The following is a 26,516-nucleotide window of genomic DNA, read 5'->3' on the forward strand; positions in this document are numbered from 1 at the left end:
AGTCTCTACTTACAAATGACTGGAAGCAAGCCATCCAAAGCAGGAATTCTCCAAATTCTGCGAGCATTACCATGTTTGGAGATCCTAATGCTGTCACATGGCATCTGACAATATGTTCACTCTGCTAATAAGTCTTTTTGAGCTGTAACCCCAGAACATGCTTAGATCTCAGATCACTAATTATCATCTTCATTCCAGGAAAAGTCTTGTTCCAGATACTGACAAACTTGTGAAAGTGAAATAACACCAGACTTCTCACTCAGTTCATGGAGAAAGCACTTGCTCATGCCACATTTCATGTTAAAAATAACTCACTATAACAATTAAAAAAACAAACGAGTTCACCAAATTCCATTAGCCTTTTAAAAATGACATGGATTACAAGATTATGAAGTTTTTTTCTTTAGTAGCTTGCTTCTCCTCCATCCCATTTTTCTTGGTCTTAAAAGCAAGTTTAGAAATGCATTTGTTATGGTGCACACAATGCTAAGACTGCATTGCGAAAAGAACAGCAGACTACCTCGGTCTGTAGCACTCTACCACCAACAGTCTGGGAGGTACCAGGAGGGAACAATCCTTTCCAGTAGGTAGCATGTCTGTTGCTACACTTTTCCAAAGTTTAAAAGAGTCAAATAGTATTTATATGAACAGTTCAACGCAACTGGCCTTGCACCCAGATAACAGCCTGATGAGAATTTATTTTATTAGTACAGCTGCAGCCATACAGAGTCTATTGAACATCTGCTTCACAACATACCATACCCAACAAGCTACAAAAAACTTTCCAACGTGCTGTAATAAAATTAGGATACACAGTGTTTAAGAGAGAAGTTTAAAAGCTAATGTGCAATTAGTACAGGTCCAGCAAGATGATGAGTTTTGCCATCATCCAAGCCTGAACCAAATGGAAATGGGGTCAGTAAAAGTGTCCAGATGTTGTATATAGATTCAGGTTATAATGACAAATATACTGCTTCTAGTAATTGTGATATACATCTGGAAGGTTATATAGGAGCAGGATGGAAAACTCTGGGGAAATAGAAGACATCCTCCATTCTGTAATATATTGCTTGTAATATTGCACAGAGGGAATGTGGCCAGAAGTTTTGCATAAATAATGTCAGTGAGTCAATCCAAGAACCCCGCAATAATGCATCAGCCTAGAGGGATGATTTGTGTTCAAACATCTGCCTCCAGCTATGCTTTTTTCCTATCTATTATTCCATTCCCTATTTCACATAGTCTTATATCACTGGGAAGACACAAATGGCATTTGACTTGGCATCGAGCGATGATGGCTTTTGTGGACATGACCTGCACTATACATCTTTCATGCCCTTATTATTTTTTCTGCATTGTCATCTATACTGCTGATGACTTTCATGGTAAATTAGGACACTCTGACCTCCTTATCCAGGAACTATTAGGTCCCTTTTTAATCTATAAACTTCTTCGCTGTGAAATATACAATCTCTGAATCATAAACCATCAAGGACAAGGACTGTTTTATTCTGCACTCACACAGCAGAATGAGGTTACACTCTTGCCTTAAGTCTTCTGCTGCTACCATAATGCATCTGACATGATCACATAATGTATCTCTGTGTTTGTTTAAATTATTCTAAATCTACTAAGAAGAAAACAAGAAAAGCAAAATGTATCTTGGGATGAATAGATTGTGTGAATGAATGTCCAAATGAGGGAGTGAAGGACACAGAATGAGTCCATGAATGGTCATACACATAGGAGAGCTACTGACCAGAATGCAAAAATTCCCAGGACCAGATTTGTAGCACCAGAACGGCTGATCTTACCACCTCATTAATACCTGTTTTACATGCCATCCATGTTTACATGCAATATCTGATTCACAGGCAGAAAGGGTTGTGGAACCTTTGAATAAGAAATGAGGCTAGAGAATCTAGGCTGATTGACACCGAATAAATCACAATTTTGCTCATAAGAAGGAAGTTAAGGTGAAAGAAAACATCTTTTGCCACAGACACAGGAAACAAAAATGAGCTTTATAATACTTCAAGAATACAAATGTTCTTTGCAATCAGCTGATGGGTATTCAGTGCTCCTCCAAATAACAGTGGGGTGGGTTTGTTTCTATAACGTCACAGAGAAAGTTTTCATCTACTGCTAGGGTTTACAGAAAGAGAAATAAAACATCAGTAGAGGCAGATGAAGAGAGAAACCCTGGGCTGCTGTACCTTTCAGGATAGAAGACAAAAAGCCATGTACTACAGACCACAGCAAGGATCCCTTCACACATGTTTTAGGAAGGAAACAAGCACAGGACCTCTCTGTCTGTCCTACTATGCAGCGAGTTACAGGAATATCATCTGTCAACACCTTAATGAGAACTATGCCTCCAACTGTGGAGCAACAATAGGAAACTACATACCGGCAATGACCCCTGAAGGGAAAAAACACCCTTGCACTCCTAATTATAATGCTAATAGCACATAAGCAGTCAAACCACAGGGCAGATTAGCTTTTCTCCGGTATTAACTACTGTGAAGTCCACCACAAAGTCATTTGTCACCAACATACTTTCAGCATTGGTGTAACAGCTGTGAAAATACAATTAGTCCCTCCATCTCTATCCCACTGGGTACCAGTCACTGCTTCAGTGGCCTCTTTGGATATGTTTCTGTCCTCTGCTGGCCAGAGGTCAAGTTTTCCAGAAGCTAGTTGCCTGTATAAATTACAGTGCACATATTTTACATCTCATTGTAATGCTTTCTTTTGCCAGCATCCGCTTCTTTGCAAATGTTCCATTTCCAAGTCATTTTTCTGCAAGCCCCAAGAGAAGTCATCAAACAAGCATGCTGAAAATTTATCCACAGGCATCAAAAATGCACATTTGGCTGATGAAGACATAGAGTTCATATAAACTTCAATTTGGAATGCTTCTTCTTCCAAACAGCTAGTCCCATATGACACCATTTGCTCAGGAAAAATAAGACCAGGGGAAATGTCCAAAAGCCCAGTACAAGAAGACACAGACTGCCCTCAGCTATTTTGGGGCAAGGAGACAAACTTGGTATTGTTTAAATAATTTTCAGTGTCAGCATTTGGAGTACCAGTACAATTGAAGGCTGCAGGAGAGGTGCTGGGTAGTGAGAGACCAAAGGAGACATGATATGTCTGCTTCTGGGTTTGGGTCTGAAGTCACAATGCCAAGATTATGCTGAGACTTCCAGATGTCTCTTTAGAGACAAGCAACTGAACAACTGCAAAAGCAGAAAAATTATCAGGATGATGTTTCTGCATTGTGATACCCTGGAATAAGTCCTGTTACTCCTTTTTCTTCTGTCACAGTTACAGGGAGAGTACCAGCTGCTAGACATAACAGCCCATCACAGTCTTCGAGCCAGAAACAACTGACTGCAAAACTAGTTCTTTGGTGTTTAAAGGAATATGAAATGGGCCAACGGCAATGTTCCTGAGCTGAATGTCAAGATGGAAACTCCAGACAAGTAGAGAATTGCTGATACAACATGCCTGCCAAGATCAAAAAGTGGTGTGTAGGACCCACTGCAAAGTGAGAACCAAAAAGCCACATCATGTTTTAAGCACCTCACATGTAGGCTGGACTATCACACTGCACCTGACTTCCCCATATTCTGCTAATGCTTGTTTTTATACTATGGGAAATAGTAAACCCATATAGTTATTATAGTAAACCACACACTAACCCTGGCTTATGGAGGCAATGTGAGTCCCAACAGTGTCTAAGCTGTTACAGTACCATTTGGATCAGTCAGCAGGAGGACTGTGCTTCCACATGCAGGTCTCAACCCATGAGTTTTTCATCCTATTTTCTCCCCGTGTACTGCTCAGGAGGGAGAGGGGGAGAGTGAGCGAGCGTGATGGTGGAGTGGTGTGGTGGGCACCTGGTGGCCACCACACCACATAAAGTCATTCTGACATTGGTGGTTTCCTGATCAATTTTCTGTTCACTCTGTGAACATCCACAGGTTGGGCTGTGGCAAACCACTGAAGTTGGTTACTACCTGTATGAAACCCAGCAGGTATGACACTCCGCTTCTCTGTGCCCCAGCAGACTGTGCCATTAACACATACAGCGTATAGACAAGTGTTACAGTGGCGATACTGCAACACGTGTATCAAACAACGAGGCCCATGGAAAAGAAATATATATGGACCGATTCTTGATAGATGTTTCAGAGATGTTTATTTCTCCAGCCGCATGGCTGGGGCTCTCCGAGGAACTGCTCAATCCCGGGGCCCGAGGGTCCTTGCCTGCGCAGGGGAACACAAAACAACCAACGGGGAACGAGGCTGAGCAGGGGCAGGGAAACCCCGTGTCTGTCCCCTCAGGGCCCCTCTCCCAGGGCTCCATGGCAGGGGGAAGGGACCCCGACACTTCACCCATTTATTTTTAACAAAAAGAGATTTAAAGCTTAACATTGAAAATAACTGGATAAACATAACAAGAACAGTTTCAAAATAAAACAAGCCACCCTCCTGAGTCTTTAAATGTCCAAACAGATTCTCTGGAACATCTTAAAGCTGACAGAAGGGAGACAGGACTCTCCGAGCACGCTTTGTGGGGAAACTGAGGCAGGAGAGGGTTTCTTCCATTTGTACCTGTTGGAACTCTAAATAACAATAGTTAATTTCTTCCCTCCCCCCCTTCATCCCCCACTCAGCATTGGGAAGGGATTTTTGGGGAAACAATTGGTAAAGGTATGGTTTGTGAGGGAAACCATGGGTGAAAAAACGGATTGGGAATACACTGGGGGTAATAGGACATAGGGTAAAAGGGAAAGGTGGGATTAGGAAAGGGAGACTGTAGGGACTGTTTATAATGTGGCTATTGTCTAACATGACTATGATTTTTAGCATATATACTGCCTTTTACAGAAACACCATCAGGCCCAGTGACCTCTGCTGCTTGTAAACCTTTTCTACCTTGCACAATTGTGAACTCTGCTGCTTCTCCATCTCCGAAACTTGGGATGTATTTTTCAGGGTTACTCTTTTTAATAGCAGTTCTATGAACGAATATGTCTTCTTGTTTGTCACATATTGCTATAAAACCATAATTTTGTTTAACATTATACCATTTTACTATTCCTAAAACCTTAGCTACTATGATTTTTTCCTTTTTCCGAGTGGCTGCTGTTTTCTGTCTCGCTGTGTTTTCGCTTTCTCTTTCGCTTTCACTTGCTCCCGTGTTGGAATTGCCAGGGTTGTCAGTGTTGCCGGGGCCATCGGGGCTGCTTGTGCCTGCGCACTCTTCCCGGTGTTGCATTCGGGGCTGTGCGGGCCGGGCCGGGCCGCGTCGCTCAGCTCCCCGCGCACCACCGCCTCTGCTCTCAGCTGCGCTGCCACTGCCTGGGGCCACGCCCACGTCTCGGCCAGGCCCCCGAGCGATGATCCCCCCACCCCCTGCTCCGTGCGTGTTTCGGCTGGGCTCTGCTCCGCTCCGCCACCAGCTGCCGCCCTCCCACCGCTCCTCTCACAGGGCTCGCTCCACCACGCGCTGTGCGGGGCTGGGTGGGCTCCCGCCGCACCTCGCTCTGCTGCCAACACTGCAGCTCGCATCGCTCCACCCATGCGCGGGAACTGCCTTGCTGCTGCTTGGAGAGCGCACGGGGCATGTGGGTGAGGCTGCAGGGTCCCTGCGCCAGGCTTCCCTTCGCCAAGACACAGCTGACATTGCTCAACAGTCTCGGTAATTAAATAATATTCACGAAAATATTCTTCCATCGGCATATATTTTGACTCAGAAATTAACTGTGTCCAAATGGTCTTCCAAAAATCTTTGGTAAGAATCAAATCCCAAGAAATGTAGAAAAAGTTCTTAAGCAACCATGCCAGGAAGTGTTTCAGTTCCTTTTGAGCTTGAATTAAGCTAAAATTTACAAATTTTTGTTTAAGAATCTTTTCAAGTTTAAGATAAATGTCCACATGTGGCTTGGAGAGCCAAGAGTCTTTCCACGGTTCCTCCATAGTTTAGAGATGGAACAGCAAAGCAAAAACAAGAAGAGAAATCCGGAGTTTACTCACAAATCAGTCACTGTCCTTAGGGATCGGGGATCGTTCTGCCCGCATTAACCACCATTTGTTACAGTGGGGATACTGCAACACGTGTATCAGACAACGAGGCCCGTGGAAAGAATATGTATATGGACCGATTCTTGATAGATGTTTCAGAGAGTTGTTTATTTCTCCAGCCGCATGGCTGGGGCTCTGCCGAGGAACTGAGGCAATCACGGGGCCCGAGGGTCCCTGCCCGCGCAGGGGAACACAAAACAACCAATGGGGAATGAGGCTGACCAGGGGCAGGGAAATCCCGTGCCTCCCCCCCAAGGCCCCTCTCCCAGGACCACATGGCAGGGGGGAAGGGACCCCGACAGACAAGTTTGCTTATGGATATACAGATGATGGAAATGAGGCAAGCAGGGACGCTGAGCCCCATCCATCTTGCTCTCCTTGCTGTTCCTCTACCACCTACCGCACCAAAGGGCTGTACAAGAGAATCCTGTAAAGGCAGAGAGGTCTTCATTGCTCAACCCAAGCTTCCCCTTGGTCCAGAAAGCAGCTGTGTTCACCCCCTACTGAGCAAGGGCATGGAGTATCACGCTCTGCTGTGATGCTCTGGGCTCTGATCCTATCTAATTTATCCCATCTTATCTAGCACTACCACTACTACTTATCTAGCACTACCTGCTTCCCTCTATATGGATGCTTTCATAGTTCATGAAAACACCTGCTTGGATGAGGAAAACACCATTGCAAAAAACCTCCTGTCACACAAAAAGACTCCCCCAAGCACATAGTCCTCCTCACCTAATCACAGCCATTAACTGTTTCCTCTGGCCTATAAATACAATCTCTGTTGAATTAAACTCCACCTATCTTAAGTGTCTGTGTTAGCCACATACTAAAAATGTTACGTGCCATGTTGTTATCTACCACAGCTTGGTAACAGTAAAACTGTACCTCGTCTGTTTATTGTTGGCAGAAGTTCCACAAAGTCCCATTATTTCTCCTTGAATGAACACATAAACACTGAACGGGACAGGGTGGAGAATGAAACTCCTTCCATGGTTAACACATTTCCCCTAAGCCCATCTGTCACCCTCAGAGCAGTATCAAAGCACCACTGCTTAAGAAATAGTGTGAAGGGACTTGTGAGGGAGTAAATTCTTCTTTATTTGAGGAAAACAGAGGATAATCCAGCAATTTCACCAGTTCTGTTTATTTTTAAACGGAATGATTCATATTGCCTTGCAAATGTATAGACTGATTTAGAGAAAATTATTTGAACAAAAGCAACAATTATCCTCTTCCCTCACTTCTGAGGATTTTTACTCTCCTTATAGAGCACAGGAAAACCATCTTTGGAGTTGCTCAGGGTATATGAGTGAGAACGTCATAAAATACAAAAAAATTCATAAGCCAATATTATGGTGAAAATTATAATCACTGAAGTAGTTACTCTTTAAAGAGTCCTAATTTCAAATTTGGGTTAAAGTTGGTTGGACTAGAACATTACATGCAGACACAGGCTCTTTGCTAGGTTTTTGGTAGCTTCTCTGCAACCCAACAACAAAGGCAGCAGAATCCTGACACTGGTTTAAACTGATGCCACAGAAATGGAAATGGATATGAAAGATGATCTCTGATTTCGACATGTTCCAGATGAAAGCACTTGGCCCAAACTGAAGCCAGAGAGTAGTTGCTTAATAGATTGCTTTTAAAACCAAATTCATCATTTTCTCTTTCAATCAGGAAAACGTTCTTATCTAAAAGGAGATTCCTTTGTCTGGGAATGAAATCCCAGATTTAGACAGTTCCACAGACTGGCAATGAAGAATATTAGGCCTCCTAGCAACATTCTTCAGCACTCTTCACATGCAGACTTGGCTCTGTATTTCAACTGTACTGTACATGGCAGCCCTGTACTGCAGGATACAACTCTATATGGGGTCTGTCTGGCAGCCCTGAACAGTAGGTGGTCTGAATCCCTCATTACTCGTATGCCAGTGGATTTGGGGCAGCAAGTTAAGCATTGTGAACAGAGCTCTTGGGCGTGCAATCAGAAGATGAAAACATTATCCTTTGTGCTCAATACTTGAACAGTTCTTGTATAATTTTCTTAGTGTACAGTGAAATGAGAAGCAACCTTCAAACAAACCCTTTGAAGTTCTCCAGAGGCTGCTCTTCCCAAGCATTCTCTAGCTAGACACCATAGGATGTTCTTTTGCTGTCTGAAAATATCCTCCTCTTATTTTTATAAACCATTTTTTCCTCTCTGTTTAAGAAACCACTTTTGTATCCTTTATGCTAAGATCTTTGCTAAAATATGGTTATTTATATTGTACCTTGAGTAAGGCAGAGTGCTAGGGAGAACTTAGCCAGCCAGCAAAAAGCTCCAATTTAGGACAGGGGATGCACTTTCCCCTCAGTAGTCTGCTTCTGAGGTAAAAAATGTTTTCTGAAGCAAAATGACAGCAAGTTTGTATGGTTCTGTTCCTGAATATTCCTTGACTGCTTTCTTCTTTCTTTAACAAAGGCTGTATACCACACATCAAACTTCTGATTTATTTTTACAGCGTTACAAATGCAAAGCATTTGCCACAAAAGATCATTTGTGACATCAGTTTTAATACAGCACAACTACCTTTACTGTGCTAAGAATTCATAAGAAGCCGCAGGTATATAAAGGTCCTCTTCTGCATATTTAGATACTTATTGTCCCAATCACTCAAATAGAGTCCTAGGTATGATGTTAATTGAAAAAGAAACTTTGGTATTTACTGATTTTTGCATATGAAGAAATTTTTTGTTAGGCAGACAGTAAGCATTAGCTACTGTATGAACAGCTCATATCTGTCAGGCCTCACAGAACCTTCTTGGTTTCTTTTTGAGGGTGTTCCCCCCCCCTCACATAGGAGGCCTTGTCTGTACTTCGAAAATGCCTCAACTGTATTACTATGGTACAAGCACTCAGAGCTGTTTTATATCCACACAAATACTGTGCCACAGGAAGGCCAAGTGTTAAGGCTTTTTTGTATTAGCAATAATGTATCTGTGCAAGAAAGAATAGCAGTACGTCCATAAAGCTATATAATTAGCACAGGTGTCACAGTGTATACTGACAATACATACTTATCCCACAAAACAGATATTCAGCCACTTATCAGTGTGACTGGGACTAGAGCATCTCTCCTACAAAGACAGGCAGAGAGAGCTGGGGGCTGTTCAGTCTGGAGAAGAGAAAGAGACCTCATAGCAGTCTTCCAGTATCTGACGGGGCCTACAGGGGAGGTGGAGAGGGACTCTTCATCCTGAACTGTACTGATAAGAAAGGGTGAATGGCTTCAAACTGAAAAACAGTAGGTTTAGGTGTTAGGAAGAAATCCTTTACTGTGAGGGTGGTGGCACACTGGAACAGGGTGCCTGGAGAAGTTGGGGCTGCCCCATCCCTGGCAGTGCTCAAGGCCAGGCTGGACGGAGCACCTGGCCTAGTGGAAGGCGTCCCTGCCCGTGGGTAGGGACCTGACCTTAAATGATCTTAAAGGCAACTTCCAACCCGAACTGTTCAATGATTCTACGATCTGACAGGGGAGTAGTGGGACTGTATGAACATGCCTGGGGATTTTGACCAAACCTTTCAACCTCAAGAGCCCGCATACTGGCTGACCTGCCCGCAAACCCGCACTGGAGTCAGCAAGACAGAAAAACGCCCCGATTCCCGAGCGAGACGTTGGACGGAGAGCAGCTGCACAGGGGCGGCCCGAAGCCGGCGTGACAGAGCCCCGGCCCCGCCCGCCGCTCCCGCCTCGCCGGCTGTGACGGCGCCGGCCGCCGGGAAGTGCTTCCGCCCGCGCGGGTCCGGGGGACGCGGCGCCGCGGCCCCGTGAGTGCGGCGCGTCCGGGGCGGCTGCAGCGCGGGGCGGGGCCGGGCCCGGGCGGGAGCGTGGGGTCGGGGGTGGGCTGAGGGTCCGGGCACCGCTTCGCCCCGGCCCCGGGAGCGGGTGGGTCAGGGTCGGGCAGCTGCCGGTCCCGGAGCCCAGGGCTGCGATTCTGCCTGCTGGAGCTTCGCAGAAACCTCTGTCGTGTTCCCCTTGGGACGGATCGGGGCAGGGGCGCGCCCGGTGACCGCTCTGAGGGGAGGGAGGTGCGTGAGGGGCACCCGCAGTTCCACCGCTCGGCAAAGCTGCGGTGGGTCAGGGAGCGGTGTCCGGACCAAGGGGTGCTGCGCTGAGCCGGCCCCATCCGTTCGACAGAGCCGCGTACAGGGAAAAGGAGTGGGATGGCCACTCTGCAGAAGTTTGCTAGGATAGACTCAAACAAGTATTTGGCTGTTCCATCATCACTTTTTTGTGCAGCTCGCCCCAGTGTGACTGGGTAACGCCAGGAGATGTCGACCCCCCCTCTGGCTGGGGCGGGGATGCCGCCGGGAGCTTTCTCTGGGACGCAGGCTCAGGCTGCCAGGGAGGTGAACACGGCTTCCCTCTGCCGCATCGGCCAGGAGACCGTGCAGGACATTGTCTTTCGAACCATGGAAATCTTCCAGTTACTGAGGAATATGCAGGTGAGAAACAACTACTCATTTTTATGCACTCAACTTGCCGTGTTTTTATCACCGACTGCCAGTATATATAGACTCAGGAGATGCCTTAGGACATCTAGAAAACTCGATCAAACTGCTCTAAAAAGGAGGATTGGTTGAAGAAGTGAGTACTACTCTTAATATATTTGCTTACTCCTGTACATTAAGTGAAGATTGTGAAAATTCAGAAGTGCTGAATTGTCATTGTTCCCACAATAAAAAACTCTAAATATGCTTAGTAACTGTGTTTCTTTTTATGTATAATGAAGTCTGTTCGTATGTCAGTTACGTTTCTCTGTTTATGTTAACATATGGGGAGTAAATGTAGAGGAATTTCCGTTGATCTTTTTCTGTAATATTTTCCACCTAAAACTTTTTTTTTTTGGTTAGGAAAATGGACATAATCCTTGTTTGTGTCTACTTACTGAGAAAACATAGAAACTTTTGTTGTGTTTTCTCTGTGGAGAGTACAAGATAAATAATCACTCTCACTTCTTCTGTATTTTCATGACTCTTGTGTCACTGAGTTGAGTGGCCTGGGGTTGAGACACAAAATCTCAACGCATAATACTTGGATCACAATGGCGTCATATTTAAGCATTGTGAAGACACTCACTGAAAAGTCAGAGCTATTGACAATGACCAAAGTGTAGAATACGAGGGTGTTTGACAGCAGTGATTGAGTACATAAAATACATAATTTTGCTTGTAAAGAAAATAAAAATTTCAGTGATTGCTATGGGAAAAGTGTGATTGTCTTATTTTAAAATATACAAAAACCTGTCTGATATCTTTGAGTTTGTTTATTTCATGTGACAGAAGCTTTACTGTAATATTTTTAATGTTTTGGTTCTCTAAGTTACCAAATGGTGTTACTTATCATACTGCAACATATCAAGACAGACTGGCAAAGCTGCAGGAACATCTCCGTCAGTTATCAATACTCTTCAGAAAACTGAGATTAGTCTATGACAAATGCAATGAAAACTGTGCTGGGCTCGATCCTGTTCCCATAGAAGTAAGTATCTTTATTTATGTATAAATTGCAAATCAGAATAACCACTCTGGATAGCAAGTCATCCATCCATCTCAGTTGCAGGAGACTCATAACAAGTTTTCATGATACTAGAATTCTTCAGTGAACTGAATTCTGTTTATTAATTAGAGCTCATTGAAAGATTGTGAAACTTAGTGTCTAGTTGACACGGTGTTCTGTCATAAGCTGGACTTGATCTCAGAGGTCTTCACCAGCCTAATTGATTCTGTGATTCTGAGAAAGCAAACTTACTTTAAAATTTTAGCATTTTTTCCTCTGGCTTCTTGGTATCTTCACCAATTTGTTTCCCCTAGGAAAAAAAAGAGGATCAGGGCAAATTTTTTGAAAAAAGTGTGGAAAGGCCTGCTTTAAGCTCTCACCTGTCGGCCTGGCTCCTGAGTAATAAGTATTATTTACTGTCTGTGGCCATTAGTCTGTGCCTCCATAATTCCCTCACTCAGCTATTCCTAACCTGCTGGCCAGTATGAACCAAACCTAAATGTGCAGTGGTGATAGAAAAGCTACAACATAAAACTTCCTGGGAGGAGGATTGACCAGAGTTTTTCTTAATAAAACTGCTGTTGCTCATAAAATCTAAATGTCATCTTCCCTCCTCATAAGTTGTTTCTAATTTCTAGTAATACTCTTAAACTCTGGGTTTTGTTACAATTTGAGTTTCTACCACTCTATATTAACCAGAACTTTGAAATTCCTTAATTACTGACCTCTGGATCCTGAGACAATTTATTAACGGACTTTTGACTATCCGTTGAATTTTAATTATTTGGACATTGTATTTGAAGTTTGAGTCTCTTAACTGAATAGGAATAAATAAATGAAGAAGTCCATTCTGTATAGTTCATTCTAGACTACTATTTCAGTTAGCAGTCGCTGACTTTTGACAAGGGTTTCAGAGAAATGTATGTGGAAACCTGACAGCAAGCAAGGTAATAAGTTAATTTTCCCATTTAAGAAAATAAAACCTGTTTTCACGGTGTGTTGACTTGTGTACAATAACCAAATACTTGTGCCTTCTTTAAAAGTTTTTCATGTGTCTTATTTTCCAGTATCAATGGAATGAGGTGGGGTTGGGTTTTTTTTAATAACTTTTCACATTTTTTTGCCGTTACCAGGATGAAAAAGAATCTCCATAGTGAAAATAAGTAGTTACTTCAGGCTTTTTTAATGCAAGATTTCACTTGTATTAAAACTTAGTCACAGCAGAGTTTTTTATTGATAGTTGGAGTATTTTGTTTTTAATCTGCTTAGTCTTTTCTGCTCTGAAGTTAGTAGATGCCTGCCTCCTCATGTTTTTATTGGTTAGAGTCAATGGCAGTGGCACACCATTCCCCTTGGATCAGTTTTCTTAAATTCTTCTTACAGTATTTCAATAGTAGTCTCAATTGTATTATTTAATGGCCAATATTCTAACCATGTCTTTACAGAATATCAACAAAACTCTTATTTTTTGCACAGTCTAGATAAGTCTATACCTACTAATATTCCATTATTATTGATATAAATGTTTTCATACTTTCTGTTAATGTGTATTAATGTGTAATAGGTGTTACTAACTTTCTGTTAACCAACATAGCAAGGCATGAGATAATTGTGAAGGAGATCTGCCTACAAAGATTACCTTTCCTGCTTCTTTGGTGTATTAGGTATAGTTCTACTTTTCTTTGTGGGTTTGTTGTTTGGTTCTTTTTTTAATCTATTACCTTTTCTGAAAGACAGGGAGGTCTTCAAAGGAAATGTTCTACTTTGAGTGCTACTTAATTTTTCCATTGGAGAGAGTTTTTTTCCAGGAGCATATAGCAGCCCCACTACTTCTTTATGGTCTGCAAATGTAGTAAGTGATCAACATTTACTACTTTTTCATGGCAGACTTTATTGTGGTAGCTTTTGTGCATTTTGCTAAGTTTAATAAGAATGGCTGCAAAAATTTTTGGATAGAAAGAAATTACATTTTCAGTGGGTTAAATCAAAGTAAGTTTTCCATCAGAGTGCTGAAGGCACTGAACATTTTGTAACATTACACTGCAACCTAAGTAACAAGTTAATATGCACTTGATGAGCAGCTTGCTCCCAGGCTTTAAACGAATGTCTTCTTGCTCACTTTTATCAATACTAGTCTTCCATTTTTCTGTAGTGTGTGTGTGAACATGGATATAATTTTGCATAGTCCAGGACAGAAAAAACAATGCCAGACTATGGACTTTGTGGGTGTATTATTTTTTAGGAAATTTGTAGTAGCTTGGGAGTGTTCTGACACAGAAGCAAGTATTTGTTTTGTATCAAGTATGTTTCTTTTTTGATTTATTTTTTTTAGGAAGGAAACATAGTAGTATTCATTAAGAAATTCTTCGTCAAGGATTTTTGGCTTTGTTGAAGCTTACAAAACAGACAGTGCACTATGGTCTTCTCCAGTCTAAACCAAACTATGATTCTGTGTGTCTGAGGAGATCACAGTGAGAAATACTTCAAGAAAAACTCCTGGGTAACTGTGGGCCTGGTCTTAAGAGTAGCCAAACAGAGGCTCATTAAAATAGCAAGTCATAACTAGAGTATTAACCAAATAGCTATGTAAAGCCAGTCATAATTATATTTAGTATATCACTAAAATGCTTTATAATAATGATAACTTTATGTTTGTGGTTTCATTTCTTAGTGTGGAATAGTAAATTTAAAAATCCCAATCTGCGGAATTCAAAACTATAAGGATTATCCATGATAAACATCTTAAAATGAAAAGACTGACTTCTGCCTGCAGTTACAAAATATCTTTGGTCTAGGCTTGGTAATGTGTGAGAATGTGTCTTTTTGAAGCACGTTGTTTTCCTGGAGAACCAGCTGAAGTCATTCCAAGGCCTTTAGGTTTGAGGTGGCAAGCAGGCTTGTCTCCACTTTTTCTTGGGCAGTTAGAACCTGTGGAGAAAATGGTAGTAGCTTATGTATTTCCTGGATTTGATTTTTAAATTTTTTTCTTCTCTTTTTTTTTTTTTAATTTCTTCTTTTTTTTTTTTCTCTAAAGCTGATGTTTCTTGTCTTCACAGCAACTTATTCCATATGTTGAAGAAGATGGCTCCAAGCACGATGATCGTGGTGCTGCAAGTCAGCTTCGTTTTGCTAGTGAAGAGAGAAGGGAAATCATGGAAGTAAATAAGGTAACAAAGTTGTAATTAATTTGCATAAAATGAGAAATGTCATTTTCACGTTACAAAGCTTAAATTTCAAGGTTGCTGTGCTAAATACAGAATGTGTGATGATTACCATCAAAATTGGAGATAACTACTTTTTGCATATAAATACTTCAGAACTGACCTTTTAGTTCAACAACTATTTTTTAGCTGTACCGCTGGCAGTGGAGTTTAGGTTTCCTAACAATTTTAATTCACCTCTCTTTTAAAATGACATATATTCTTATGAATACAGTGTGTTATGTTTATGTGTAACCCACTAGATATTGACAGTACAAATTGGACTAAGGTGCTTGTTGAACTTGCATATCTTCAAAACTTACCTTAGGTGTTAAAATAATTGATATTGAACACCAGATGTGTAAATATTATTACAATTCTGTGAGAAATATCAGGGCTACCTTCTGTATTTTGACAGTTTGAGAAATACTGTAAAGAGGAGCATTTATTGAATCTTCGCACATTCAGAGAAAATGTACTATGAATTATAAATGCTAAATGAGTTAAAATGTTAAATTTTCAGTTTGAGTGGCATTGTGCAACTGAGTACAATTAGTAAAGAGTGATTCAAATCTAAAAATAATTATGCTGTAGTAAATGCTAATATAATATTGAGATTAAAAATATGTTGTTTTACCAGACCACAATTTTGAACATTGTTTCTTCAATCTGTAAAGTACAAATATACGATTAAATAAATATTTATAGCTGTAATATCTGTAAATGCCCAGTAAAAATGAGTTATAATCTACAAAAATAACTGAACAAAAGAAATAAATGAATAAAATGTTTATTTATGGAATGAATAATTGATGGATTTTCAGCTTTTAAAATATTTCCAATATTTTAATTTGTCTTCCACAATCGTACATGTATTGCATTTTTCATAACCCATTTATTTAGAAAAATGCATGTCTATTGTATAGGAGAAAACGAGGACTATGTGAATTTAGAGAAATGCAGTTTTCAGCTTTCCTCTTGTAATCTTCTTCTTCAGTGCTGATGTAGCAGGGTTGTATATATTATATTGTATGTAATATTGTACTGTGAATTTATGCACATTTATTTGCAATCTTAAAGTGTTAATAAGCTTAACTGTCCATATTTGCTGTGGTTTTAATAGTTCTATGACATAGTTTTGCCCTTGTTGTTGTATTTGTATGCTAATATGGTTTTAAACCTCCTTGGTGTGATCTTGTGAAAATAATTTCATAAATTTTTATGAAGAGTTCTGAACCTTAAAAAGGTTGATGGTGTTACCATTGGTAGCAAACTGGTAATTAAGAATGCATTGAAACCTTCACTTAAATATGGTCTGAAATTCTGTATTTATACTTAAATGCCTAGGCCTAATTTCCAGATTTTCCACAGTAAATCTTTACGAGATAGTTGAACTTTCTCTAGTATTCTTGTGGACAAATACTTAGTAACTGCAGCAAAAGGAAGTTAAACTTGTGTTTTGAAAGTTCACTGATTTTTTTTTTTTTCTCCCTCCAGTTGCATGAGCACATCTACTACCATTTCCAAAGTTCAAGTTTTAATACATTACAGACTAGGAAATGCTTTTATTACTAGAAATACATAAATTCTTTCTTTTTGCAAAGAAAAATCACTAGAATTAGATAATCAGTCTAATTTCTAACACTGGCTGCTGGGCTCAAGGAGGGCTTACTCTGATTCTTAGCTCGCAATCTTGACAGCTCTTCAGTCCTCTGTAGTGTGTAATGTCCACCTCCAACTCAATTTGATTAATTCATTTTAGGAAAATTTTAGTAATACAAAGTATTGATGAAAATGCTGTGACAGGGAAACCAACATGATAGTTAAAGAAGCTTTTTATATTCTTGACCATACCTTTTCTTCCTTCAGCTTCTTGTCCTGTTCTCACCTAATCCTTTTTGCTGTGATAGGCATTATTTTTTCAGTGTTGCATGTTATTGGTACCAAAAAATCACTATTGCAAAAACCCAATACTTTGACACTATTGCAATATTTGAAATAATTCTTAGACCTGCCCTGACTCTCTTAATTTTGCCCTTCTTGCTGTGGTATCCCAGCCTGATTTCTTTAGTGACTCTGGATGTATGTGAAAGGTACTAACTGCCCCACAGTGTGGAGCACTGCCAAAGCTAGCAGTAGCTCTAACAAACCTTGTGGATCATATGTTTTCACACAAAAATATCCTCATTCCATGAAACACTGACTTGAAAAATAGCAGCTTTGCTTTGCTACTGCAGTTGTTTGAGAAGGGAGCATCCTCAGTGGAGGAGAAGGGGAGCAGCAGGTATTTCCTATAGTCACCATCTTGTTCATGGGGCAAGAGAACCTGTTAATGTATCAGAGTTCCTAAAAACTGCAGGAGCTTTTGGAGTTGGTTTACTGTGACATCTTTTGGTCTTAATTAATTATTCTGCTATATTAGAGTTACCTTTTAGGTCAGAAAGTTTAATGTACTGACCTTGGCTATGTAAGTACTTGTCTGTTAATTTAAAATATAGATTAGTTTACAAGGCAATGAATTTCTGTCCTAGCAATTCAGTAATAATTAGCAACTGTAGGTTTAAATAAAACCTATTAAGCTTTATAACACAAGGGAGTTTTGCCCGCAATAAGAAGCTTGTACCATTATTATAAAACAAACCATTTCTTGAGCACTTACTACCTCTGTCCCGTCTTAAGCAATTCTCTCCTGCCGTTCCCAAAAATGTAGCTTATTTCTTTTTATTTGTATATGCTTTCTGAGCTTGTAAATTGTTGAGGTGGTTGATTTTTTTTTGGAATAAATTACTGTTACAGAATCAGTTTAGCATTTGCATTGGTCTTCTTGTACTTGTCTTGATCCAGTTTTCATTGAAATTAATCTATTTGCAGCAAATGGGAGATGTTACCAAGATTTCCTCTCTTCTGTTCATGTTATTCTAGTGTTTAATATTCTATCTATTAAGTTTTCACCTTTAAGTGTTGAATCATCAGTACTATTTTCAAGATGTCAGGCTCACCTTCGGTCTGTGGTGTTTTAGCACATTTGACAAGACTTGAAACAGAAAATGCAAATCAAAAATTGAGAATTATTTAATCTGTATTGCTGCCTTATCAATGGTTTTCTTTACTGCTTGCTTTTAGAAGTGGAGGAAGTACAGCTTAGGTTTCATTCATGCTGTAGGTCTGGTTTTAGTGAAGCATTTAGGAAAACCATCACATAATTAGTAGGGTAAGTACATTTGGATGAAAATGAAGCGAAATAGCAGTAGGACATTCCAAGTGACCCTTTAGAAAACAATAATATTTGATATTCTTAACTAGTGTTTGTTAAGTGTTTAACAGTGATCTTGCTAAGAGAGGAAAAGACAATCTATGTGACAGATTTTTAAGTTAAGCTGTAACAAGTTTAGCTCTGGGCTCTTTTTGATAACACAAACATTATGCCTTGCAGCTGAGGTTGTTTAGGACTATGCTGAAAACCTAAATTCCTTTTAAACTACCTTTCACACTATTTGCATGTATTTTAATTTGTTTTGTATGTGTAGAGTCCTTTTTTACCCAAAATATGAGCGTGCACCAAGGAATGCTTTGGCAAGAGGGGAAGAATTCGTTACTTGGACACCTTCTGGGAAGATTAATCTGCACTGGAGGCAGTTCCATCATTTTTTGAGTACCCAAACTGACTATCTGCAATGGTAGAATCAGAGGAATTTAGGCTCAGTGGGAGGTCTGGAGACTACCTGTTTCAGGCCCTGCTCAAAACAGGACCAACCAGCAAAGTTATATCCAGCTGCTCGAGCTCATATCTGGTAGTATTTTAAATATCTGTAAGGACTGAAATTCCATCTTTTCTGGGCCCTTCTTAAGGGCTGACTTTTACTGTGAAAGTTTTTGTAATGTTACTTTGGAATTTTCTTTGTCGTAACTTGTATATTCACTGCCCCTCATCCTTTTGCTGTGTACACTCAAGAAGAGTCCAGCTTTGTCTTTTCTGTGAGCTTCATGAGGTAGCTGAAGATAGCACTGTGATCCTGCCCTATGGCCTTCTCTGCTTGAGATTGAACAAACACAGATTTAGTCATTGTGGTGGCCTTCCACTAGGCATTATCCAGTCTGATAGAGCTTTGTATTGATCCCCAAAGTGGACAATCATTCTCCAGAGACAAATAGAGTAGAGTAATAATTTCACCTGACCTGAGAGGTACACTCCAGCTAATATAGGGCAGAGTGCAGTTTGTCTTCCTTGTTGCAAAGCAGATCTGCTGATGTCTCATGTTCAACTTGTCAGAAATTATCAAAAAGGACCTCAGATCCTTTTCTGCAAATTTTATTTCTATTCAGTCAGCCCTCTGCCTGTGCTGTTGTATGGGTTTATTCTGTGTGCAGATGCAGGATGTTGCTTTAATTGAAGTTCCTGAGATAGGTGTTGGCCTGACTTTCCTACCTGTTGAGGTCCGTCTGAATCCAACATCCCACCACTGAGTATACTTTTCACTTTCCCCAGTTTGGCACTGTCCACCAATTTGATAACTTTGGTATGGTGATTAAGTCATTATGTGTGGATTAGTCATTAATGAGGATATTAAGAATGTTCACCTTAGTGTCCTGAGAAACTTCAAGAGTGACCAACTAGCACTTGGTCTTAATACTGATGATCCCAGCATTTAGAATCCCGTAGTCCAGCCAGTTTTCTGTCAACCCAGTCATTCACCTATCCAAACCACATCTCTCCAATATGGCTACAAGGCAATGAGAGACTGTGTCAAAAGTCTGACTAATGAATGATTTTACTTTATGAAAGTAAAGAAAATGTTCTGCTCTCCCTTTGCCACACAGTCATTTCTTGATAGAAAGCTGTCATGCTGGTCAGGCACGAGGCATCTTTAGGAAATCCAGTATGACTGTTTCCAGTCACCTTATCATTTCTGTGTCTAGATGTGACTTCCAGAAGAATTTGCTGCATAGTCTTTCTGGAGTCAGGGGTTAGGCTGTCTAGCCTGTAATTTTCTGGATCTACCTCCTTGCCTTTCTTGCAGATGAGTTGAAATGTTTCCTTTTTCAACAGAAGCATCCCCCCCTCTCCAATAGAAAATTAAGTAGAGTGGTCTTGTTATGTCATAAAACAGCTTTCTCAGCATTCAGACACATTTTTATTCCAGATAATTACTTCCTTTCCAGTTTTGTATAAAATGTTGCCCACAAAGTTTTTCACATTGCATCCTATATCCAAACCATATCATGCTTACAAAGTTGAAAAACGTTTGGAAAAAGTGAACATAAAGCTGTCTGTAAAATCCCAATTGTCCCCTTTTGTCCTCATACAGATGTATATTACACAACCTTTATTGCATTATCACATTTGATTCCTCCTCCCCCCTTCCCACTTTCTTTTCTGGAAGAATCCTTTGAGCTATTCTGCTTTTGTTCCAGACTAGGCACTGTTTAGATTGAATCAGTATTGTAGTAAATAAGATTATAAAAATCCTGGTTTGTGTATTGCGTAACTGGCATTACACTATTGAGTAAGCAGGGAATTTGGGAATGAGAAAGAAGGATTTGTTGTGTGTAGTTAGTAACTAACTAAGGCAGCTCTTGGGAACTGAATTTTTTTTTCTCTGCCACGAATTATCTGTGGTGGTTGTTCATTCTTCCCCTTATGGCTCGTGGTAGCTTTGAATATGTGGGAAGCTGTTAAAATATGAAGTTTGGAGATGAACATGAATCTTAAATGTCTTTGGACAAAGTTGGCAGCACTGCAGTTTTATCTGTAGTGTTCGTGTGACTGAGTTTGCCATCTGTAACTGAGGATCATAGTATCTGTGGGATTTTCATGTTAAGAATGGGGATGTAACACTGAGAAGTGTGGTAGAGAAGCACCTTGGGGATTGAATAATTCCATTACAAGCTACAGAGCTTAGATGGTACACAGTAAATAAGACCTCAGACCTCATTGTTGAATGATAAATAATTGGTATGAAGCAAACATCCATCTATTTGAATGAACATGTTTATTCCTCTCAGAACAACAGATCAATGGATAAATACAATCCTGTATGGGTCAGTAGGTGAAAAGTATTGAGCTTGCAGCAGAGCATAGACTGTCACTGGTGCTTCTGTTTGTTTCAGGAACACAGGGTTACACAAGCAGAAGGAGCAGTTTTCCTTTTCAGCTGTCAGGTGAGGACCAAGGCAGAAAACTAAGTCTCTCATTTCTGCTAAGTGTAGAACAATCACGCCTGTGGATGACATCAGGAAAAGCTGTAGATATTGGACAATGATGTGTTAATATTTAATTGCACAGCAGTTACTGTATTAGCGATGAATATTTTTTATCCCCTTGGGAAAAATTGTAACTAGATTGATATATGAATTTGTTATGATGGAAAGTGAGCCTTGGTATCAATTGTGCAGCCATAAGTTAAGACATCACTTGGCAGCTTTAAGAGAGTTCAAGCAAAGTGTTGAGGGCATTTTTTCCATATTTTTTTCAGCTATATGCTTATAATGTTGTAATAGTCTCTTGACTACTGAAGGAAAAAAGAAAAAAGCAGGTTTTTCCACCTTCTTACTTCAGAGATTTCATTATGAAGGTTTCATTTAAAAAAAAGAACAGTATAAATGTCACCCTCCTATTACACACATCGTTTTTCTCTAGAAATTTATTGGGCTTGACTTATCTGGAAACATGGAAGCCACTGTCACCTTTGTAAGACTTTCAAGAATCACTTCCTACAGCAGTTTAATGGTCAGAAGGAGTAACATGAGTATTGTGTCCAGCTCTGGCTTCCTCAGCACAGGGAAGACATGGACCTATTGGAGTGGATTCAGAGGAGGGCTACAAAAATTATCAGAGCGATGGAACAGCTCTCCTATGAGGAAAGGCTGACAGAGTTGAGGCTGTTCAGTCTGAAGGAGAGAAGACACTGGGAAGATCTTACAGCAGCCTTTCAGTACCTAAGGGGGGCTTATAAGAAAGATGGGGACAAACTTTATAGCAGGGCCTGTTGTAATAGGGCAAGGGGTAATGGCTTTAAACTAAAAGAAGGCCAATTTAGATTAAATATAAGGAAGACATTTTTTAGGCTGAGGGTGATAAAACCCTTGTCCTGAGACGTGGTAGATGCCCCATCCCTGGGAACATTCACAGTTAGGCTGGACAGGGCTCTGAGCAACCTGATGTAGTTGAAGATGTCCCTGCTTATTGTGGGGTTGAGCTAGATGACCTTTAGAAGTCCCTTCCAACCCAAATTGTTCCATGATCTATGCTCATGGGAAAGAATGTGATGTGAGTTCTCTTGCATCTCTTGTAGTAGATTCTTAATCAACAAAGTAAACATAATTTTTAAAAATTTTGTTAAGATTTATGCAAGTAAAGGTATTGCAATTATTAATATTTAATGTTACACTGAGACACTGAGGTGTCCTTCTCACCTGTACTATTGTAGATCTTGAATGGAGCAGGTAAAAACTATAGCTGGCACAGCATTCAGGAGAATGGTCTTCTGCATAAGATTTTCCAGATGGAAACAGATCTTTGCTTGTTTTTTTTCTTAAGCAAAAGAAGAGCCTGTACAACATCAGCAAGTACTGTTGATGTTTTTACAGGCACCAGTTGGAACATGATCTTACTCTTCCACAGTGTTTACATTATTTTCTTTGCCTGAAGAAAGGATTTCTAACAAATGGATTGAGTGCAGCATGACTCACAGTGATGTTTTAGTTTTAAAATTTGAAGAATACATGAGCTTAAAATGAGGAGGGAATCAAGAACAGTGCGCAAAAGAAGGTTCTGATACATCTCTGATTGTATGTTGTGAATTGGTCTATACAGCACTGATTTCTAATGAAATGCAAGTGAAGCAAAAATGACTTTTAGTAAAATATTTATTTCAGTCAAAGTTGAAATTACTGTGTCCTACTGAACCCAAATCTGCATGTAACATGGTGGGTTCTTTATGGCAGCTTTTTTCCTTGAAAGACAGCTATTTTCTGGATGTATGTTACGGTTCTCCCACTTTGTTTCATTTATGGGGGTTTTGTGCTTCAGTAAATGTTTTCACAAATGACCTACCTGACCTAAGCCAACTAAGGTCTCACTGGTTACTGGAAGGTGCAGTCCTTGCCAACTCCATTATGATGGCTTTAATACTTGCAAGGTCAGTCAAAATGGATCCTATTGAATATTAGTATGACCAAAGGGCTGGTTTTCAGTCAGATCACTTTTGTGGCAGAGAGGGACTAACAGAAACATGCCTCACAGATGTAACTTGAATTTAGGTCTCTTAAACTCATTATAAACAGCCTCATAGAATTTCTCTGTGCTATCTTAAAACAGATAAAGTCAGAAGATAAAATCATGTATGTAGGATGAAGTACTTTTTCTTGTTTCATACAACTGTTAATCCTGAGAAGCAGTCTAGAGTTCAATTAAGTCATTTCAACAGAAGGAGGAAAGAGTGGGAGACAACTTGCAAGCAATCTGTTCAAATGAAAATTTGTCATTGCTGCAGAAGCTGCTGAAAGATCTCACCCATTTCCCAAGAAGGCCATTTCACCTATCTTTTCAAGGTTAGACTTGAGTTGAGATGTTCTTACTGGCTCAGCAAAGTCTTAAGCAGAGGCCAGCACTTCCAGTGGTGCAGAACATATTAATTATGTAGTACTTTGTGGTGTGGACCACTGCCTGTCAAAGATCAGTAATGAAGATCACTGTATGCATTTCAATTAGGTGACTCTGCTCTCTGTAGTGGATTTTTTTCTCATCTCTTTATTCTTTCAACAGCCTAGAAACCCAGGGATGGTGCTTCATCTTAGATGTTTTTTCTAGCTCCAGAAAAAGTAGAAGAACTAAGAAATTAGCTCTTCACTAAAGATAAGGATCTAAAATTATCTTCAGATAAATAAACAATTTTATACTTCTTGTCCTTACAGATGCTTTGAAAACAAATGAAATCCAGCCTGAAGGTTCCCTTGTCTAGCATCAAATAAAGATCAAACAATTTACAGTGTCAATACTTTCACAAGAAAGGAAAACAGTTTTACAGAATGAGTCTTTTGGGCATAACTTACACAAAGTTCATGTGAGTAACAGTACAATGAGACATGGATGGAGAGAGAAAACAGTCTGCTTATCAGAGGTCAATGGTTTTTATTTCTGTCTGTGATTTGAATTACCATCACCAACTGTTCAGCCTTCATTTCCATTGATAAAGGTTTTGAAATACCTTGGAATGGCATGCCCTCCGTATGAGGGAGTTAGGGCTTGCATTGAACTAGTAGTTTTGATGTAACAGCCACTGATTTCTCTAGAATTGAATGTTGAGGATGGCAAACAGAATTATGTTAAAAAATGCCACAGGTAGGAACATGCTTGTTTATCTCATCCCTCTTGTGCTTTCTCAAGCATCAAGATCTTGTGTTTATGATCTTTTGTAGGAAGACACTTGCAACTCTGTCATTTGGATGCTGTGGTAACTACATGCTTCTTAGCTTTCACTCTTGTCTTTAGGGGCTGAATCTCTGCTGTATGTTGTGAAGTCTTTGGATCAGCAAACGGGAAAGAAGCACTAGATTAGATAAATGCACAGTTATCTTTAAAACACTTTTTAGTCTGTCAAATGCTTGATTAGAAATTCCATGTTAGTGCACATGAACTGTCCTACATCTGGTTTTGTATCCTTCTTGGGAGTCTGGATCTGACTGTTGTCTCTTCTTCCAGGGAACATGTCTCGCAAAGTCTGTATTCAGGAGTATTTCCCTTACTATGTTTCCCATGTAATCTAAGCCTAATTGCCATATTGCTTCAAACAGTTTTTACAGGTCTGAAGTGAATAGCCTTCCTTTTTTTCTCCGGACTTCTTTCCCAGATGACCAGCTGGCAACTTAAAAATGTTGTGTTGTCTGCATCAAAATTCAGGAGACTGATTTTCAGGATATTGCTTCGTTTTACCTCTGTTCCAGTAATACTTCAGTTGTATTACTGGTTTGAGTTACGCTTTTAATGTATTGCCATTTGTGTAGTACAAATAACAAAGTTACATCAAACCTGAAACATTTTGTTCTGTTTTGGTGGTAGCAAATCTTTCCTGTGCTTTCACTTCACTTGGAACTCCGGACTTCCCTAATGAATAAGTAGTTTGATCTCTAATGTAAGAAGGCTGACATCTTATCAAATCTGAATGAAATAAAGGGCAGACTGTGTACTGTTAACAACAACCTAACTTAGTTCTCAACGGCTTTGATTTGAGCAGGAAAATGCATAAATGAGACAATAAATATGGGTATTATTGTGAAACATGACAGGTTAGGGAAATTGTGTGATGTCTTAGTGCCCTGATCTTTTTTCTGTAGAGACATAATTTTTAAGTTTTGGCCATGCAACCAATAAAAGCTAGTCTGCCGTTCTCCTGTTCCTCCAAATGCTTCTGCAGTTTGCAAAAACAGATACATAATTTTAAAGAATTCAGCATGATTGGGAAAACCTTTTTCAGGACAGGACTCTTAATGCATCACAGTTGACCTATATAGCAGAGGGGCTGCAAAAGCTTGATTTGCTTCACCTATACCTTGTGCTTTGTTCAAATGTGTACTGTTAATCCCTCATTTTTCTCTAAACCAAATTTATAAAACATAGATTCACATAAATTTACCTTCTCCCCAAATTCTTTCTTCCAACTTAGGATGCTGTCTTTTGGACTTTTCAAAGTGAGGACTGATCCCCACAAGCTTCCAGCTTTTGAAGGTGCCAGGTGTTTTGATAAAAGGCTGCTGTGAAAAGAAACAGTATTCCCCCTCTAGCAATGGTCCTTAACTTTTGAGGCTTTCTTGTATTTTTAGAATGTGCTTTAAAGGAGATGTATTATCCCACTAATAGGGCTCACCAACAGCTGAGAAAAAGATTCATATAGCATTTCATAGCGCTGCAACTTTTGTTGAATTTTTGAGTGCACTATTTGAACTGGTCACAAAAAAACTTCTAATAAACTCTTCCCACAGAAACTGAAACAGAAGAATCAGCAGCTGAAGCAGATCATGGATCAGTTACGAAATCTTATTTGGGATATAAATGCCATGTTGGCAATGAGGAACTGAACAAGGAAAATCAAACTTTGTAACTGAAGAAGATACAAATCTGTTTGGATATACTTAACTTCCTTCTAAGAAGTAACGTGTTTTTCCACAATGATCTTGCAGTAATGCTTGAAAAGTCTTCAAGATTAAAATGTTTGGTTGTTTTCTAATAACTTAAATGGTGTTGGGTTTGTTTTTATAGAAGATTCATCCTATAAGTTTTACCTACATGGTTCACTTGGGCTGTATAGCCTCAGTAATTTACAGTAGTAGTTTGGATTGCTATGCAAATAGGGGGTTTTATAAAGAAAGTGTTTCTGGATTTTCTTTATAATACAATTAAAAATTTTAAAAGCATGTGTTCGTATGCCATTCTACAGTGCAAACAGCCTCTTTAGAGAGGAAAAGTTGCAAGACAGGAAAGTTGCTCCAGTAAGCTAGAGGGCCGAAATCAGCAATCAGATACTGCAATTCAATCTGCAGTATTTTATGTAGTATCTGCAGTGCAGAGCAGAGCGGGACAATCTCCTCTCTTGCCCAGTTGGCGATGCTGTCCTGATGCCTCCCAGATCAGGGCTGGCCCTCCTGGCTGCCAGGACACTGCTGACTCATGTTCAACTTTCCA

At 40.0% G+C, this 26,516-nt stretch overlaps 1 protein-coding gene across 2 annotated transcripts; it reads left to right on the forward strand.

Annotated features, from left to right (window-relative positions):
* The first annotated feature begins 9,824 nt into the window (after positions 1–9,824).
* On the forward strand, positions 9,825–26,070 carry MED30 (mediator complex subunit 30). 2 transcript variants are annotated; one of them, XM_042036084.1, is made up of 5 exons: positions 9,825–9,907; positions 10,380–10,585; positions 11,463–11,621; positions 14,696–14,806; positions 25,817–26,070. In XM_042036084.1, the coding sequence occupies exons 2-5, from the start codon at positions 10,412–10,414 to the stop codon at positions 25,910–25,912; spliced, it is 540 nt and encodes a 179-aa protein (XP_041892018.1). In that variant the 5' UTR covers positions 9,825–9,907; positions 10,380–10,411; the 3' UTR covers positions 25,913–26,070. The 2 variants fall into 2 exon arrangements, with proteins under 2 accessions (XP_041892018.1, XP_041892017.1); XM_042036083.1 differs by lacking the exon at positions 9,825–9,907 and adding an exon at positions 10,032–10,168.
* The last annotated feature ends 446 nt before the right edge of the window (positions 26,071–26,516 follow it).

Source organism: Corvus kubaryi, unplaced genomic scaffold (assembly GCF_017639235.1).
Source record: "Corvus kubaryi isolate FWS band 111438036 unplaced genomic scaffold, C.kubaryi_AGA036_p1.0 37385, whole genome shotgun sequence".
NCBI lineage: Eukaryota > Metazoa > Chordata > Aves > Passeriformes > Corvidae > Corvus > Corvus kubaryi.

Bases quoted from the DNA above. Each gene is read 5' to 3' on its own strand.
- MED30 (XM_042036084.1), top strand. From the start codon at position 10,412: ATGTCGACCCCCCCTCTGGCTGGGGCGGGGATGCCGCCGGGAGCTTTC. The intron at 10,586-11,462 runs GTGAGAAACAAC...TGGTTCTCTAAG, and splicing joins AGTTACTGAGGAATATGCAG to TTACCAAATGGTGTTACTTA. The intron at 11,622-14,695 runs GTAAGTATCTTT...TTGTCTTCACAG, and splicing joins TCGATCCTGTTCCCATAGAA to CAACTTATTCCATATGTTGA.